This window comes from Dendrobates tinctorius, unplaced genomic scaffold (assembly GCF_039654945.1).
Source record: "Dendrobates tinctorius isolate UK_male_01 unplaced genomic scaffold, ASM3965494v1 ptg000083l, whole genome shotgun sequence".
In the NCBI taxonomy this organism is placed as follows: Eukaryota; Metazoa; Chordata; class Amphibia; order Anura; family Dendrobatidae; genus Dendrobates; species Dendrobates tinctorius.
The window spans coordinates 32,131,934-32,150,844 of NW_027361751.1; the positions used below are offsets into that span (position 1 = coordinate 32,131,934).

General features: G+C 45.9%; 1 protein-coding gene across 3 annotated transcripts in view; it reads left to right on the plus strand.

Annotated features, from left to right (window-relative positions):
• The window catches only part of DEPDC1B (DEP domain containing 1B), an 82,530-nt gene extending 64,728 nt beyond the window's left edge, over window positions 1-17,802 (plus strand). For 2 of the 3 annotated variants that reach the window (XM_073584283.1, XM_073584282.1), the window contains exons 9-11: window positions 163-339; window positions 442-627; window positions 17,243-17,802. In XM_073584283.1, the coding sequence (XP_073440384.1) occupies window positions 163-339; window positions 442-627; window positions 17,243-17,404 (525 nt within the window). In that variant the 3' untranslated portion in view covers window positions 17,405-17,802. Of the gene's footprint in view, window positions 1-162; window positions 340-441; window positions 628-1,267; window positions 1,448-17,242 lie in introns of those variants that run through there. The other variant, XM_073584284.1, reaches the window with a different exon arrangement.
• The last annotated feature ends 1,109 nt before the right edge of the window (window positions 17,803-18,911 follow it).

Sequence of the window (18,911 nt, forward strand, 5' to 3'; positions counted from 1 at the left end):
GTCATAATCAGATGTATCACATATACATGTGGAATGATGCCAGTATGAATCAGATCACATTCTGGTGTCATCTTATGTGGATTTTTCATCCATCATGTCATATTAGATGACTTTCTTTTGTAAATTTACTCTTGCTTCATATCTCCATGTCTTTGCTGTCAGATGGTGCAGACCTTTTCTCGCTCTGTCCTTCGCTCTAAAGAGGAGGTGGACCTGGGTGAACTTCTATCCACAAACCTGGTAACTTTCATGATGGACAATTGTCAGGACATTCTGACTGTACCGGCATCTTATAAAAACTCTGTCGAAGATTACATGGCACACCAAAGAAGAGTCCAGGTACAAACTTTAAAGTGTTTTGTTTTTACCATCCAGCTTTCCTTTCCCTGTACTTGATATCATTTGCACTTTTGACCATTGTTTTATCTCATGTGGTTTCAGATAAAGTATCCAGGGGCAAACATCGACAGTACGCTTCATCCAGCTTTCATTAAGCCACAGGGTATAACACGTGAGTATGAATATCAGAAGCTGAGCCAACCTCAGGATCCTGTGAAGAATGCACTGGAAGACCTCATAAATGACAAGTCTATGTCCTCCAAGGAAAAGAAGAAGAAGCTGAAACAGGTTCATATATTGTCACTCATGTCTTTATGCAATGTCAACCATAGACTTATCCACAGGTGTTGGAGTTGTCCAGGGACCAGTTGGTTTACTCTGCTGCTTAAGTGTTGTCCAATACTAAATAAAATATATATATAAATATATATATATATATATATATATATATATATATATATATATATATATATATATATATATATATATATATATATATATTTTTATTTTTTAAGGCATGGATTGGCTAAAAATGATAAATGAAGGCATACTCGTCTTACAATGCCCCCACATATCCAGTGCAGCCCATTCTGAAGATGAGTGCTGGTTCCTAAAGCTGTGTCTACAAATTCAAAAGTCACAGCACTTCTACAGCCCGAAATTGTCTGTAACGGACAGGTGACTCGAAGAGCGCGTCATCGGAGAAGCATGCAATAGTGCGCTATTGGCTGCAGTAGTACTGTGATTTCCAAACGAGGCATACACTGCTTTCGGAGCCCGCGCTGACCTCCAGTGTGGCCTTCGCTAGATCTGCGAGGGCAGTGGAAGGTGAATTAAATAAATTAAAAAAAAATTGAAAAATTTATTTATTTATGCCTAAATAAACAAAAAGTAAACTTTTTATGTTAAATTTAATTTTTTTTTTAAGAGCTTGTCCACTACTCGGAAGACCCCTTCTCAATCTGCAGCTCTTGCTTCTTCCGGATGTATGTGATACGTCCGAAGGCGAGGAAAGTGAAGCCAGTGCTGATTGGTCGCAGGGATTATGTGACATAACAATGTTATGTGATACCTGGGACCGCCAGTGCCCACTCCTGGACCAATGCCGGCACTGGAGGTGGGTTTAAGTGTTCTTGTTTTATAAGGGGGGAGTCAGGATTGAGAAGGGATTGTCCGAGTTGTGGATATCCCCTTTAAATTCCTGGCTATTTTATTTTTTTGTATGTTTTATATTTTAATATGTTTATTTTTTTTATTTCTCATGTCACAGTCTGTTTTTAAGAAAGAAATTTGAAATCTTGAGATTTTCAGACTTGTCCCTAAGCAGAATAGACTTGTACTTCCTATTTTATAGAAGTAGCTACATGAAAATGGGCAACAATAGTCTGGTTCTAACTCGGTGACTTTCTAATAAGTCTGTAATCTGGTAAGTCATTTTAAAAGGAGGAGGTGAGCTGTGACATCACCTAAATGGTGGATCCTGTGTTATCTACTGTATATAGAGGAGCTATGTCATTATGATCATAAACTCATGAAAGGTCATCTGTACAGAACAGGAAATATGAGTAATATTAGGCTTAGTGTGCGAGTTTGAAAATTGCATAAATATGTATGGATACTAATATGGAAAATTAAAAAAAAAAAAATATATATATATTTTCTCTTTTACTCCAGCACAATTATGTCATGTTTTGTAAGTTGACCTTTGGGTTGTATATGATTTCTTAGTCATGTTAGATTGGAGAATATGATTTTAATCTTGACTGTTTTAGAATAAAAAAAACCTGCCAGAATGCTATAAAGTAATACCTTATCTACTCTCCCTGACACACAGCAAAGTTTACTGAAAAGTAAAAGCGTACCGGCTCTCAGAAGCTGATAACACAGAAAAAAAAATGTTTTCTCCTTCGCCTCATTGGGGGACACCGGTACTGTGGGTGTATGCTACTGCCGCTTGGAGGCTGACACTAAGTGAAAAAAAGAGGTTAGCTCCTCCTCCGACGTATACACCCTCGCCCCGATTGCGGGTGGAAACCAGTTTTCTGCTTAGTGTCTGTTGGAGGCACACGTCGGTCTGTCTCAAGACTGACCATTTTTTTTTCCCCATGAAGATAAGACAGGGGTGACGGACCCTATTGAAAGGGTCCGATTTCCCCAAACCAACAACGGGCGAGCACGTGCGAGTGTCCCTCCACGTATCCTCTTCCGCAGTGGGGATTTTTTTCCGGATGTTCCCTTTTTTCACATGAAGAGGAGATAGGGGCGACGGATCCTATTGAAAGCGTGCGATCTCCCCAAACCAACAACGGGCGAGCACGTGCAAGTGGCCCTCCACGTATCCTCACCCGAAACGTGGGATATTGTCAGACCACGGAGGTGAGATACGGGCGACGGACCCTATTGAAAGGGTCCGATCTCCCCAAACCAACAACGGGCGAGCACGTGTGAGTGTCCCTCCACGTATCCTCTCCCGCATCGTGGGACATGATGCCAGACTTAGCCCTGTCCAACTGAGGGTAGGGAAACTCCAGGCTGCACAGAGGCACAAGCGTAGTCCGTGTGGCCCCGCTTCCCCACCAATGCTAAGGACTGCAGGGGGCAAGGTGGCGGACGGTCCCTCTCCTCATCCCTGCAGGGGGTTAGATGGAGCTAGGGTGCCTGCACCGTCCTGTTCGTTTAGGGCCCCCCCTCTACTTGAGGAATGATGGCCAGGGAGGGCTCCTGCGGCGTCCAGGGATCTGGTTCCGGAGCGTTTCGGGAGGTCTGGCGGTTTCGACGCCCCCCCCCCGGGTGGAGGAATAAATCGAGGCCCTGGCTTGAGCCAGCGCTAGGCCGCGGCCGGAAGGCCCCGGCATCGCATCACGGTGGCCCCGCCCCCGTAGCCTGGGCGGGCGCCTGAGGAAATTTAGTCCCCGGCTTTAGGCCGGAACTAGGCCGCAAAGAAAGGACCGCCCCCAGGATCCTTCTATTTCTTCTGGGGTTAACACACTATAGTGTCCTCAACACTGCTGTAATGGCACTTCTATAACTATGAACACATCCACAGGGAAATAAGATGTAACTAATATCCCAGAAAAATTAAGCGAACCAATAAATATTCTGTGATAAAATCACAATATTTTTATTTCATGAAAAAAGAATTAAAAAAGACCACATGTCATTTTAAGCATAATATACCCCTAGGGGAAAATTAAACAGCCCAAAATTTCATAATCCAATTAATATATTAAATATATCATAACTTAAATGTCACAGGAGGTATAATAAAAAAAAGCTTCCTAATGTTAATTTCAAATATCATTATATAAAGTTAACAATTAAAATAATTAACTCCATGATACACATCAATAAGGTCTATAATATAGTCTCCATATATGCAATAATTTTATCCACAAAAGATATTATATAATAATCCAAGCAGGAGACACCGAAAAAAAATATATATATAAGATAGAAGCAGTTGTTACACAGTATGGAATATAAGTATAAAACTTAATTACCTTCTCTGCAATATGACCATAAATAGGAGCCGTGCAAGAGACCCCCGCTCCCCGACGCGCGTTTCGCCCTCTTGCTTCTTCCGGGGATGGGATTATTGTGATTTTATCACAGAATATTTATCGGTTTGCTTCATTTTTCTGGGATATTAGTTACATCTTATTTCCCTGTGGATGTGTTCATATTTCTTCCGGGGGCCTTCTGCACTACTGGCGCGCAGATTAAAGCGGTGCCTAGCACGCTGGGGACACAGGACTGGGGTAAGTGCTGTGCCCCAGCCCCACGGACAGGCCGCGCTATCAGGAACAAAGAGCCTCCCCCAGGCGAATTTGTTTGTCAGCACAGAGACCTGACAGGTACAGCATGTCAGGAAAATCTAAGACACATATGTTCCTATACGCTGCATGCATCTCCTGTCAGTCGGCTTTTCCGTTGGCGCAGACCAAACGGGTATGCGAAGCCTGCGAGTCCGAACGCGCTCAGGAGCCCTCCCTGCGACCAAGCCCAGTATAACAGGTCCCCCGGAATGGGCATTGTCACTGTCACAAACTATGCCATCACTTACGAGAGCAATCGAGTCCCTTCGAGCCCCAGAAAGGGGCAGGGACAGTGGCTCTCCTGTCTTAGAGGGGTCCTCTACCTCACACGAGCCTCCGGCCTGCAGGGGCCGCTCTCACTCCAGGCAGAGCCGGGGGAAACCAACCCGCTCGGCGTCTCCGGGTCCATCCGGTGCCTCGGCATCTATGAGCTCTGCTTCTTGCTCCCCGTCGCCAGCAGTCGATGGTGAACAAGGCTCTTACTATGACTCGGATATGCCCCTGGACCTAGATACGCCAGGAGGTCAGGAAACAGTTGACAGTCTCATAGAAGCCGTCACCCAGACTCTGGGGATTGAGGATGATTCCACTCTGGCTGCGGGCCATAAGGTGTCATTTAAGCGGGTCAAGCGTCCCCATAGAGTATTTTGCACTCACTCTGAATTTGAGGACATAGTGCAAAAACACAGAGAACGACCGGACAGGCGGTTCTCTGGTCAGAGGGCACTCGAGGCGAAGTACCCTTTTCCCCCGGATCTCCGTAAAAAGTGGACGGAATCCCCAACGGTGGACCCACCGGTGTCGCGCTTGGCTACTAGAACTTTACTATATGTGCCTAGTGGTTCTTCTATTAAGGATCCCACTGATCGTCTCATAGAGAACTTGGCTCGCTCAATGTTTGAAGCATCAGGATCAGCGCTTTCTCTCTCGTTCGCAGCAACGTGGGTAGCCAAGGCCATGATTTCTTGGTCAGAAACTTTGAAGAGAGCCTTGCAGGACCTAGGCCTCCTAGCGGAGGTATCAGAAATCCCGAATCAGATAGCCATGGCGGCGGACTACTTGATTAATGCATCTTTAGATGCGGCCAACTGTTCAGCCCTTGCAACCGCAAATGCAATCTCCATTAGGAGAGCGCTATGGTTGAGGACATGGCGGGCTGATTCAGCCTCAAAAAAGTCCTTGATAGCGCTACCTTACCTGTGTGGCCGCCTGTTTGCATCAGGGCGTCCCAATCACAATAGGGACCGACAGGTCTCGTATAGAGCCAACCCATTGGGGAGGATGCGTTCTAACCTGTCTAGGTCGAGTGGATCCAGGTCCCAAAGATCTTCAGCCAAATGACTCGGGGCATTTGTGAGGCGGCACCAGCGGGGTAGGCGGCGGCCGCCTACTCCGGTTTCACCACGCCTGGCTCAATTTCATGGACGACGCATGGGTGAGAGAGCTGGTGTCCACAGGGTACCAGATAGAATTTGTCAGGTACCCCCCAAGATGATATTTTTCTTTCCTGGCTTCCCAAAGTGGATACCCGGGCAAGGGCTCTACTAGAAGCCATCGATTCGCTCTCTCACAACAGAGTGATCATTCCAGTACCGGAAAACGAAAGGGCGCAGGGCTTCTATTCCATCCTGTTCACAGTTCCCAAAAAGGACGGGACGGTCAGGCCCATTTTGGATCTAAAGTTCCTGAACAGATTTATCAGGATCAGACATTTTCGGATGGAATCTCTCCGTTCAGTCATAGCGGCAATGAGGCAGGGAGAGTATTTGGCCTCTATCGATATCCAGGACGCCTATCTGCATTTCCTCATTTTCCCTCCACATCAAAGGTTTCTACGCTTCGTCATCAACTGTCTACATTTTCAGTTTGCAGTGCTATCCTTTGGCAGTCCCCATGGCCATTCTGCACTCCCGGGGCATAGTAGTATTCCCCTACTTAGACGACCTCTTGGTCAAAGCCCCTTCAAGGCAGGCATGCGAGGAAAGTGTCAGCATTACACTTGATACTCTTGCCCGCTTAAGGTGGTTGGTCAATGTGAAGAAGTCATCCCTTGTTCCAGCTCAGAGAATTTCCTTTTTAGGGATGACCTTTGACAACTTTATCTTCCAAAAGGTAGGGGAGAAAACAAGGGTAACTGCTACCTTGGATCTAATCCTTATAAACAGGGAGGAAATGGTTGAGGAGGTAAAAGTGGCTGGGACCCTAGGAGGTAGCGGCCATGCTATTTTAGAATTTTGGATAACTAGAGGAGGAAGACCTGTGAAGACTCAGACGTCAAGGTTAGATTTCAGAAAGGCGGATTTTAAGGGATTCAGAAAGAGAATTGGAGGGATCCAATGGCTGGATATCCTTAAAGACAAAAATGTCCAGTAAGGATGGGAAATCTTGAAAAATGAAATTCTCAAAGCACAGTTGTTAACAATTCCGAAAAGAGGGAAGAATAGGAAGCATTTAAGGAAACCAGGATGGATGAACACAGAACTTAAGCACATGCTAAAAAGGAAGAAAAAAATGTTTATAAAATGGAAAGAGGGAGGCATATCTAAAGAAGAATATAATGCTGTCTGCAGAACCTGCAGGTCACAAATCAGATTAGCTAAAGCTGACATTGAATTGAGGCTTGCAAGAGATGTCAAAAGCATTAATAAAGGATTTGGGGGATATGTCAAAAGTAAAAGAAAAGTCAAAGATGCTATAGGATTTTTACAGGATGAAAATGATGAAATGGTAAGACAGAATGTTGAAAAGGCCGAACTTTTAAATTCCTATTTTACATCTATTTTCTCTCAGAAAGGAAATGTAACATCAACTGTTCTTCACTGTCCTATTAAGGGAATAGAAGAATCCAGGATATCTATAAACAGAAAGATAGTGAGGAAACACTTAGCTAACCTAAATGAATTCAAGTCTCCAGGTCCAGATGAATTACACCCCAGAGTACTGAAGGAGATAGCAGAAGAAATTTTTGAACCCCTCTCCATAATCTTTGAAAATTCTTGGAGAACAGGAGAAGTCCCAGAAGACTGGAGAAGAGCAAATGTTGTTCCTCTCTTCAAAAAGGGGAAGAAGGTGGACCCAGGCAACTATAGGCCGGTGAGTCTGACTTCTATACCAGGAAAGATCTTTGAACAAATTATTAAACAACATGTATGTCAGTACCTGGATAAGAATGAAGTGATTAAACAGAGTCCGCATGGATTTGTAACTAATAAGTCATGTCAGACTAACTTAATTTCCTTCTATGATGGAATCACTGATTGGGTGGATCAAGGAAATGCTGTAGATATAGTATATCTTGACTTCAGCAAAGCATTTGACAAAGTATCTCATACAATCCTTATTGAAAAAAATGACTAAGTATGGAATGGACAAGGCAACTGTTAGGTGGATTCATAACTGGCTTAGTGATCGGACCCAAAGAGTGGTCGTAAATGGCTGCATATCCAGTTGGAAGAATGTCTCAAGTGGGGTACCACAGGGCTCTGTCCTGGGCCCTGTATTGTTCAACATCTTTATCAACGATTTAGATGAAGGAATTGAGGGTAAACTGATTAAATTTGCTGATGACACAAAGCTAGGAGGGATAGCTAATACTAGAGAAGAGAGAGAGAGGATTCAAAAAGATATAAATAAACTGGAGCAATGGGCAGCAACTAACAGAATGGTTTTTAACAGGAAAAAATGCAAAGTACTACATCTGGGAAATAAAAATGAAAAAAGCATATACAGAATGGGAGGAATAGGGCTAAGCAACAGCACATGTGAAAAAGACTTGGGTATACTAATAGATCACAGACTGAATATGAGTCAACAGTGTGATTCAGCAGCAAAAAAGGCAAATGCAATTCTAGGATGTATTATACAGTCTAGATCACGTGAAGTCATTATTTCCCTCTACTCCTCTTTGGTCAGACCTCATCTGGAATATTGTGTCCAGTTTTGGGCACCACATTTTAAAAAAGACATCAACAAACTGGAGCAAGTTCAGAAAAGAGCGACCAGAATGGTGACCGGTCTGCAAACCCTGTCTTATGAGGAAAGGTTGCAGGATTTGGGAATGTTTAGTTTGCAAAAGAGAAGATTGAGAGGAGACTTAATAGCTGTCTACAAATATCTAAAGGGCTGTCACATTGTAGAAGGATCATCTTTATTCTCATTTGCACAAGGAAAGACTACAGTCATGGCCAAAAGTTTTGAGAATGACACAAATATTCATTTTTACAAAGTCTACTGCTTCATTTTTTCTAATGGCAATTTGCATATACTCCAGAATGTTATAAAGAGTGATCAGCTTAACAGCAATTACTTGCAAAGTCAATATTTGCCTAGAAAATGAACTTTATCCCCCAAAACATATTTCAACATCATTGCAGCCCTGCCTTAAAAGGACCAGCTAACATCGTTTCAGTGATTGCTCCATTAACACAGGTGTGGGTGTTGATGAGGACAGGGCTGGAGATCAATCTGTCATGATTAAGTAAGAATGACACCACTGGACACTTTAAAAGGAGGCTGGGTGCTTGGCATCATTGTTTCTCTTCTGTTAACCATGGTTATCTCTAAAGAAACACGTGCAGTCATCATTGCACTGCACAAAAATGGCCAAACAGGGAAGAGTATCGCAGCTAGAAAGATTGCACCTCAGTCAACAATCTATTGCATCATCAAGAACTTCAAAGAGAGAGGTTCCCTTGTTGCCAAAAAGGCTCCAGTGCACCTAAGAAAGACCAGCAAGCGCCAGGACCGTCTCTTAAAAGTGTTTCAGCTGCGGGATCGGGCTACCAGCAGTGCAGAGCTTGCTCAGGAATGGCAGCAGGCAGGTGAGTGCATCTGCACGCACTGTGAGGCGGAGACTCTTGGAGCAAGGCCTGGTTGCAAGGAGGGCAGCAAAGAAGCCACTTCTCTCCGGGAAAAACAGCATGGACAGACTGATATTCTGCAAGAGGTACAGGGAGTGGACTGCTGAGGACTGGGGTAAAGTCATTTTCTCTGATGAATCCCCTTTTCGATTGTTTGGGACATCTGGAAAACAGCTTATTCGGAGAAGACCAGGTGAGCGCTACCACCAGTCTTGTCTCACGCCAACTGTCAAGCATCCTGAAACCATTCATGTGTGGGGTTGCTTCTCAGCCAAGGGAATGGGCTCTCTCTGTCTTGCCTAAAAACACAGTCATGAATAAAGAATGGTACCAGAATGTCCTCCAAGAGCAACTTCTCCCAACCGTCCAAGAGCAGTTTGGCGATCAACAATGCCTTTTTCAACATGATGGAGCACCTTGCCATAAAGCAAAGGTGATAACTAAATGGCTCAGGGAACAAAACATAGAGATTTTGGGACCATGGCCTGGAAACTCCCCAGATCTTAATCCCATTGAGAACTTGTGGTCAATCATCAAGAGACGGGTGGACAAACAAAAACCTTCAAATTCAGACAAAATAAAAGGATTGATTTTGCAAGAATGGACTGCTATCAGTCAGGATTTGATCCAGAAGTTGATTGAGAGCATGCCAGAGAGAATTGCTGAGGTCCTGAAGAAGAAGGGTCAACACTGCAAATATTGACTTGCTGCATTAACTCATTCTGACTGTCAATATAACCTTTTGCTACTCATAACATGATTGCAATTATATTTTTGTATGTGATAAAAACATCTGACAAACACACATAAAAACCAGAGGGAAGCAGATCATGTGAAAATATAATATTTGTGTCATTCTCAAAACTTTTGGCCATGACTGTAGAAGCAATGGGATGAAACTGAATGGGAGGAGACACAGATTAGACATTAGAAAAAACTTTTTGACAGTTAGAGTGATCAATGAGTGGAACAGGCTGCCACGAGAAATGGTGAGTTCTCCTTCAATGGAAGTCTTCAAAGAGAGGCTGGACAGACATCTGACTGGGATGATTTAGCGAATCCTGCTTTGAGCAGAGGTATGGACCAGATGGCCCAGCACGTCCCTTCCAACTCTACGATTCTATGATTCTATGACTTGCCGAGGGTTGGCAAGTCTCCCTCGATTCAAGGCCCTAGCCCTCCGGCAGGGGGTGCGAGTACTGCGCCAACCAGTCCAGCACACCATCCGTTTCGGCATGAGGATTCTGGGGAAAATGGTGGCAGCGATGGAAGCGATCCCGTTCGCCCAGTTTCATCTTCGTCCCCTGTAGCACGCCCTCTTGTCAGCCTGGGGCAAGAACCCATTCACGCTCGATCATCGGTGCCGGTTGTCCTCTCAGGTCAGGCAGTCACTAGAGTGGTGGACAATCAGTTCCTCCCTGCTTCAGGGGAAACCCTTCCCCCCCCAGATCAGTGGCTGGTGATCACAACCGACGCCAGCTTTTTCGGCTGGGTAGCGGTTTTTGCCACCACACGACCCAGGGACGGTGGTCTCCGCAGGAGGCAACCCTACCGATCAACTTGTTGGAGATACGGGCGATCCGGCTGACTCTGCATCGGTTTCGTCACCTTCTAGCAGGCTGCCCTGTCCGGATTCAGTCGGACAACGCCACGGTGGTGGCTTACATAAATCACCAGGGGGGCACCCGCAGCAGGGAAACCATGCGCGAAGTAGGGCATGTGCTTCGCTGGGCCGAGAGGAACCGCTCGCTGATATCGGCGGTCCACATCCCGGGGGTAGAGAACTGGGCGGCAGACTTTCTCAGCCGGCAGGGCTTGCGTCCGGAGAATGGTCACTTCACCGAGAGGTTTTTCAGCAGATTTGCCAATGGTGGGAAACTCCGGATGTGGATCTGATGGCGTCCAGGGTGAACACCAAGGTGTCCATGTTTGTCGCGCGGTCCCGGACCCGCAGGCAATCGCCGTGGATGCCCTGGTTCTGTCATGGAATCAGTTTCGCCTCCCATACCTGTTTCCCCCACTGCCTCTGCTTCCGAGGGTCATCAAGAAAATCAAGGCAGAGGGGGTGCCAGTGATTCTACTGACCCCAGACTGGCCTCGTCGGGCACGGTACACAGATCTAGTGCAGCTGCTCGTCGACGTGCCATGACGCTTGCCAGAGCGCCCGGATCTACTGTCTCAAGGGCCGATCTGCCACCCGAACTCAGGGGCCCTGTGTTTGATGGCTTTGCCGTTGAATCTTGGATTCTGACGCAGGTGGGGTTCGGGCGCAAGGTGGTTGCTAAGATGGCTAGCGCCCGAAAGCCTACCTCGGCACGAGTTTACCACCACACCTGGAAGGTTTTCTTTGCATGGTGCCGGGGCAACGATTGTTCGCCACTGAAATTCTCCATCCCTAATATCTTGGCGTTTCTCCAGTCGGGTTTAGACCCAGGCTTGGCTCCCAGTTCTCTCAGAAGACAGATATTGGCTTTTTACGTCCTCTTTCAGTGCAGGATCGCTACCAACTTGCAGGTTAAGACTTTCATCCAGGGGGTCTCCCACTTGGTACCTCCCTATAAGGCACCTTTGGACGCCTGGAACCTTAACCTGGTCCTAAGTGTTCTGCAGGAAGCTCCATTTGAGCCGCTGCAGGATGTCTTTGTCATACCTTTGCTGGAAGGTGGTGTTTTTGGTAGCCATAACATCGATCAGGAGGGTCTCGGAGCTGGCAGCGTTATCTTGCCGAGCCCTGTTCCTGACCTTTTACAAAGACAAAGTGGTCCTTAGACCAGCTCCCCCTTTTTTTTACCAAAGGTCGTTTCCTCGTTTCATATTAATGAGGATATTGTCTTGCCCTCTTTCTGTCCAGCACTGGTGCACCATGTGGAAAAGGCTCTTCATACGTTGGTGAGAACTCTCAGAAGGTACGTGTCACGGACGGCACCCTTTCGTCAGTCAGACGCGCTGTTCGTGCTCCTTGAGGGTCGCAGGAAGGGACTCAACGGCCTCAAAATCGACCATAGCCAGATGGATTTGTTTTGTTATTCAGGAATCCTACCGTGTCAGGGGCGCGCCGATTCCAGCAGGGATCAGAGCACACTCTACTGGGGCAGTGGGCGCCTCTTGGGCGCTTCGACACCAGGCTTCGGCTGAACAGGTTTGCAAGGCAGCGACCTGGTCCAGCCTGCACACATTTACTAAACATTACAATGTCCATACTCAGGCTTCGGCGGATGCGAGCCTAGGTAGAAGGATTCTCCAAGCAGCAGTGGCGCACCTTTAGACAAGAGGTGCATGTAGCTTGGATCGGTGAGTCAACTTCCCACCCAGGGACTGCTTTAGGACGTCCCACAGTACCTCTCCCCCCAATGAGGCGAAGGAGAAACATGGATTTTTGTGATAACTCACCGTAAAATCCGTTTCTCTGAGACGCTCATTGGGGGACACAGTAACCCACCCTTTTAGCCAAGTGGCTTCTGTTTTTTTAATTAATATGCTTTCGGTGTGAAACTAGGGTGGCTATTTTCTAGACATGTTACCTGCATTAAGGTTGATGTCTGATTTTTGTTTGATCTCCTACTGCTTTTGCACCAAACTGGTTTCCGCCCGCAATCGGGGCGAGGGTGTATACGGCGGAGGAGGAACTAACCTCTTTTTTTTTTTCACTTCGTGACAGCCTTCAAGCGGCAGTAGCATACACCCACAGTACCTGTGTCCCCCAATGAGCGTCTTGGAGAAAAGGATTTTACGTTGAGTTATCACAAAAATCCATTTTTATTTTTTTTTTTCTTTTACGTTTTTTGAGATTTTTCTTAAGTGATTTTATTTTGCAAAAGCAGTAAAACCTGAAAAATAAAACGCGTGAATTAAGTTTCGCTATAAATGCGTCAGCCCACAAAATAACATGTCAATCGTAATCTATTCCGGATACAAAAGTACTATATATTGTCTATAGAATAATTGTATCATGTATTTTATATTGTGTTATTTTGTTTGATACATCAAAAAAGTAATGGCTTTAATGAAATGACAAGATTTTGTGTGTGTAAAATATATATTATTTTTTTTATTTCATATGAGATTTGTGTATTGATGCACGCACGCGCGCGCACACACACACACGCACACACGCACGCACACGTATTTGATACTCTGCTGACTTTGCAAGTTTTCCCACCTGCAGAGGATGGAGGTAACTTTTATCGTAGGTACACGTCAGCTGAGAGAGACGGAATCTAATAATAAAACCAGAAAATCACATTGTATGATTTTTAAATAATGCAAGTACATTTTATTGCATGAAGTATTTGATCACCTACCAAGCAGCATGAATTCTGCTCTCACAGACATGTTAATTTTTCTTTAAGAAAGCCCTCCTGCTCTGCACTCATCACACGCCAACCTCTCCACCATGGCCAAAACTAAAGAGCTGTTTAAGGCCACCAGGGACAAAATTTTAGACCTGCGCAAGTCTGGGAAGGGGTACAGGACAATAGACAAGGAGCTTAGTGAGAAGGCAACAACTGTTAGCACAACTATTATAAAATAAATGCAAGACTGTCCATTATCCTCTGTCTGGGACTCCATGCAGGATCATGTCATAAGGATGATTCTAAGCAAGGTCAGGAATCAGCCAAGAACTACATCGGAGAACCTTGTTAATGACCTGAACAGAGCTTGGACCACAGTCTCAAACAATGCCATTAGTAACACACTACTCCGTCATGGATTAAAATACTGCAGGGCACACAAGGTCTCCCTGCTCAAGCCAGCACGTTTGAAGTTCGCCAGTGACCGTCTGGTTGATCCAGAGGATGCGTGGGAGAAGGACAGATGAGACAAAAATAGAACTTTTTGATATAAACTCCATTGGCTGTGTTTGGAGGAAGAAGCATGAGTACAACCCCAAGAACACTGTCCCAACTGTGAAGCATGGTTGGGAAACCTCATACTTTGGGGTGCTTTTCTGCAAAGGGGGTCGGACAATTGCACCGTATTGAAGGGAGCATGGATGGGGTTATGTATCGCAAGATTTTGTCCAACAACCTACATGCCTCAGCAACAGCATTGAAGATGGGTCTGGGTCTTCTAGCATGACAATGACCCAAAACGGGCAGCCACGGCAACTAAGGAGTGGCCCCATGAGAAGCATTTCAAGGTCCTGGAATGGCCCAGCCAGTCTCCAGACCTGAACCCAATGGAAAATCTTTGGAGGGAGGTGAAACTCAATGTTGTCCAGCCACAGCCCTGAAAGCTGAAAAATCTGGAGAAGATCTGTGTGGAGGAGTGGGCCAAAATCCCTGCTGCAGTGTGTGCAAAATTGCTCAAGAACTGCAGGAAATTTATGACATCTGTAATTGCAAACACTGCAAACAAAGGTTTCTTTACCAAATATTAAGTTCTGTTTTTTATATTGTATCAAACACTTATTTCATGCAATAAATTGCAAATTAATTATGTAGAAATCATATAGTGATTTTCTGGCTTTTTTTTTTAGGTTCTCGTTCTCTCTCTCTCTCACTTGAAGTGTACCTATGATAAAAATTACAGATCTCTCCATTCTTTGTAGGTGGGAAAACTTGCAAAATTAGCAGTGTATCAAATACAATTCTTTCTTTCGTTGTAACAGTTCTACTCGAGAGTGGTATTCAGTATCACTGGAACTGTTGCTATTTAAAAGTCAGGCTGATTTACTTTACTCCTTACAAACCGCATCTCAAAAAATTAAATACAGCCCTTGTCCGGCACGAAGTGAAACACAAAGTAAAAAGTCCATACAATAGTGCGGGTTCATCTGCTTGGGTTAGACCCCAGCTTCATAGTTCTATAGCAAAGGCACACAATCCCGGAGATCTGTACACTCCACACACAAACATCTGTGAGACAAACAGGTCCCATTTTATAAGGTGAACCACACCCAGGGGTGGAGATATGGTGACCTGCTGTCCCACCCAACTCTTCAGCTGCTTACATTAAACCTGGCCCCTGACATGACCGATTAACCACTCTTAGTACTATGTGCAGGGCCGGATTATAGGAGGGGCAGGCGGGGCTTCAGCCCCGGGGCCCCCACCACAAGAGCTTCTAAGGGGGCCCCCACCACTGGGCAGCGACCGCCAACGCAGCGCGAGGATAAATATTAGACGCCGTCAGTGAATAGCAGGAACGGAGCGGCCGGCAAGGGTCCGTCCTGCTTCCTGCCCGGAGGCCGCGCTTCCTGTTTTCACACGTCATCATTCAGCGGCCGCTGCTGTGTGAGGGAGGAAGCGCTGGCGATGCTGCGGAGGACAGGTGAGAGGAGAGAGGTGGTGTCTTGTGTGTGTATGTATGTGTGTATCAGTGTATGTATGTATGTATGTATGTCTGTGTCTGTGTGTGTATATCTGTGTGTATGATGGAGCAGGCAGAGGCAGTGATGGGACATGGGAGTGATGGTCTAGAAGGCAGTGATGGGGTGAAGGAGCAGGCAATGATGGGGGTGATGGAGCATGCAGTGATGGGGCCGGGTGATGGAGCAGGCAGTGATGGGGTGATGGAGCAGGCAGTGATGGGGTGATGGAGCAGACAATGATGGGGGTGATGGAGAAGGCAGTGATGGGGTGATGGAGCAGGCAATGATGGGGGTGATGGAGCAGGCAGTGATGGGGTGATGGAGCAGACAATGATGGGGGTGATGGAGAAGGCAGTGATGGGGTGATGGAGCAGGCAATGATGGGAGTGATGGGGGTGATGGAGCAGGCAATGATGGGGTGATGGAGCAGACAATTATGGGAGTGATGGAGCAGGCAGTGATGGGGTGATGGAGCAGACAATGATGGGAGTTATGGGGTGATGGAGCAGGCAATGATGGGGGTGATGGAGCAGGCAGTGATGGGGGTGATGGAGCAGGCAGTGATGGGGTGATGGAGCAGGCAATGATGGGAGTGATGGAGCAGGCAATGATGGGAGTGATGGGGGAAGGCAGTGATGGGGTGATGGAGAACGCAGTGATGGGGTGATGGAGAAGGCAATGATGGGAGTGATGGGGGAAGGCAGTGATGGGGTGATGGAGAACGCAGTGATGGGGTGATGGAGAAGGCAATGATGGGAGTGATGGGGTGATGGAGCAGACAATGATGGGGTGATGGAGCAGACAATGATGGGGGTGATGGAGCAGGCAATGATGGGGTGATGGAGCAGACAATTATGGGAGTGATGGAGCAGGCAGTGATGGGGTGATGGAGCAGACAATTATGGGAGTGATGGAGCAGGCAGTGATGGGGTGATGGAGCAGACAATGATGGGAGTTATGGGGTGATGGAGCAGGCAATGATGGGGGTGATGGAGCACGCAGTGATGGGGTGATGGAGAACGCAGTGATGGGGTGATGGAGCAGACAATGATGGGGGTGATGGAGAAGGCAATGATGGGGTGATGGAGCAGGCAATGATGGGAGTGATGGAGCAGGCAATGATGGGAGTGATGGGGGAAGGCAGTGATTGGGTGATGGAGAACGCAGTGATGGGGTGATGGAGAAGGCAATGATGGGAGTGATGGGGTGATGGAGCAGGCAGTGATGGGGTGATGGAGCAGGCAATTATGGGGTGATGGAGCAGACAATGATGGGGTGATGGAGCAGGCAATGATGGGGTGATGGAGCAGGCAATGATGGGAGTGATGGAGCAGGCAATGATGGGAGTGATGGGGGAAGGCAGTGATGGGGTGATGGAGAACGCAGTGATGGGGTGATGGAGAAGGCAATGATGGGAGTGATGGCGTGATGGAGCAGGCAATGATGGGGGTGATGGAGCAGACAATGATGGGAGTGATGGGGTGATGGAGCAGGCAATGATGGGAGTGATGGGGAGAAAGCAGTGATGGGGTGATGGAGAAGGCAGTGATGGGGAGAAGACAATGATGGGGTGATGGTCGAGAGGGCAATGATGGGGTGGTGGGTGAGAATGCAATGATGGTGGTGGTGGAAATGTGGCAGAACAAGAGGATAAGATTAGATTGTACATCTAAGTGCTACAGTTCGCGCTCTACTGTTATGGCTAAAATGTTAATGATATGGGGGCCCCCACCAGATTTTCTGCCCAGGGGCCCCCACCAACCTTAATCCGGCCCTGACTATGTGTACTAGAGCGTTGCCCTAGGTTTACAGCACAGAGGCCATCCACCTCTGTGATACATATATCCCATCCACTGTGTGTCCGATAGCTTAAAATATATATATTTGTTATTACATGTAGCTTTTGTTTTTCTCAGTTCCAGAGAGCCCACTTTCAAGTCTACAAGGAGCGTTTCCCCACACCAGAGAGTGAAGCCGCAATATTCCCAGAGAAAACGGGCCTATTACCTCAGCTCTCATTTTTCACTCTAAAGCGGCCTTTCCAGTCATTTCAGAGGACACGAAGCTTTCGCATGTAAGAGAAAGCTCCGACTGCACCATGAATCTACGTGACTGTTTACAACACATGATAATGATACTTTACGTGCCGCAAGACACGAGATCCGATGACCACTTATCAGTATTCTATCCATTCAATAGGTCAGATTTTAACAAAAATTGCCTTTTTTTTTTTTTTTTTTTTTTTTTTTTTAATGCAGACATTTCAAAAATTTTTTCCCTTTTTGAAGTGTGGATTTTAATTATGACCACTGAAAATCTAAAATTGTATTATTCTCGGGGAACGTTAGAAAAAAAAAAAAAAAACTTGACCAAACTTTTTTTTATCATGTAAATACTTGAATTTCTAATACACTGGATGACTGTAAAATAATGTAGCACTGTATATACATTAAAATATTTTTGTCTTTAAAAACTGTTTAGTGTCATGAGTAAACATTTTATTAAATTATTCTTTTTTTTAATTTCAATATGAATAAAATTTGACTAATAAAAAAAATAGAACATTAAGCTCTAACTATTGATCAATATTAATATCTCCTTCGTGATCGCACAGTACATTTCTTTTAAAGGGAATCTTTGACCCTTTTTTTTTTTTTTTTTTTGGACTATGAGCTGCTGGCATCGACATCAGGGGCTTATCTACAGCATTCTGTAATGCTGTAAGCCCCCGATGTAACCTGAAAGATAAGAAAAAAGAGTTAGATTATACTCACCTCGGCGTCCGGTCCGATGGGTGTCTCCGTCCGGTCCGGCGCCTCCCATCTTCATACGATGCTGTCCTCATCCGGTGCCTGTGCACTGCAGTATTCTGCTCTGCCCTCAACAGGGCAGAGCAGTGCGCCAGAGCCACGACAGGAAGGGAAGAGGAGGACCGCATCGTATGAAGATGGGAAGCCCCTGACCGCGACACCCATCGGACCGGACCGCCCCCGCGTGAGTATAATATAACTCCTTTTTCTTATCTTTCAGGTTACATCGGGGGGCTTATCTACAGCATTCTGTAATGCTGTAGATAAGCCCCTGATGTCGATGCCGGCAGTTCATAGTCCAAAAAAAGGGTGACAGATTCCCTTTTAATGATCTAATGAGGAAAGTCTGGTAATTTGGGAAAATTCATTTTTTCTCTTTTCCTAATTCAAGACTAGCATTTTATTCAGGCATTTCTTTGAGTAGTTCTCAACAATTACACGAAAGTTTAATTTTATTATTGATTGATCCAATCCTTGTAAGATCAGGATAAAGAGATTTTACTTAAATGGTTAGAACTGATCACTGCTGAGCCCAACCACTGCAGCTCCCAGCGTTCCCTAATAAGGGACTGTGGAATCTGGGTTCTGCAGAACCCTGTTTATTGAGCATGGGCCTGCTGGAAATAGTAAAGCGCTATGCTTTCCTCATTCTCGGCATTGCTGGCAACACCAGCGTTCAAACCTCCGGTATTCATTATGGTACGTTATCTCCTATGGTAAAGATAAGGGATAACTGGCCATATAAATCGGACCGCAACACACGGATTGGCCGATG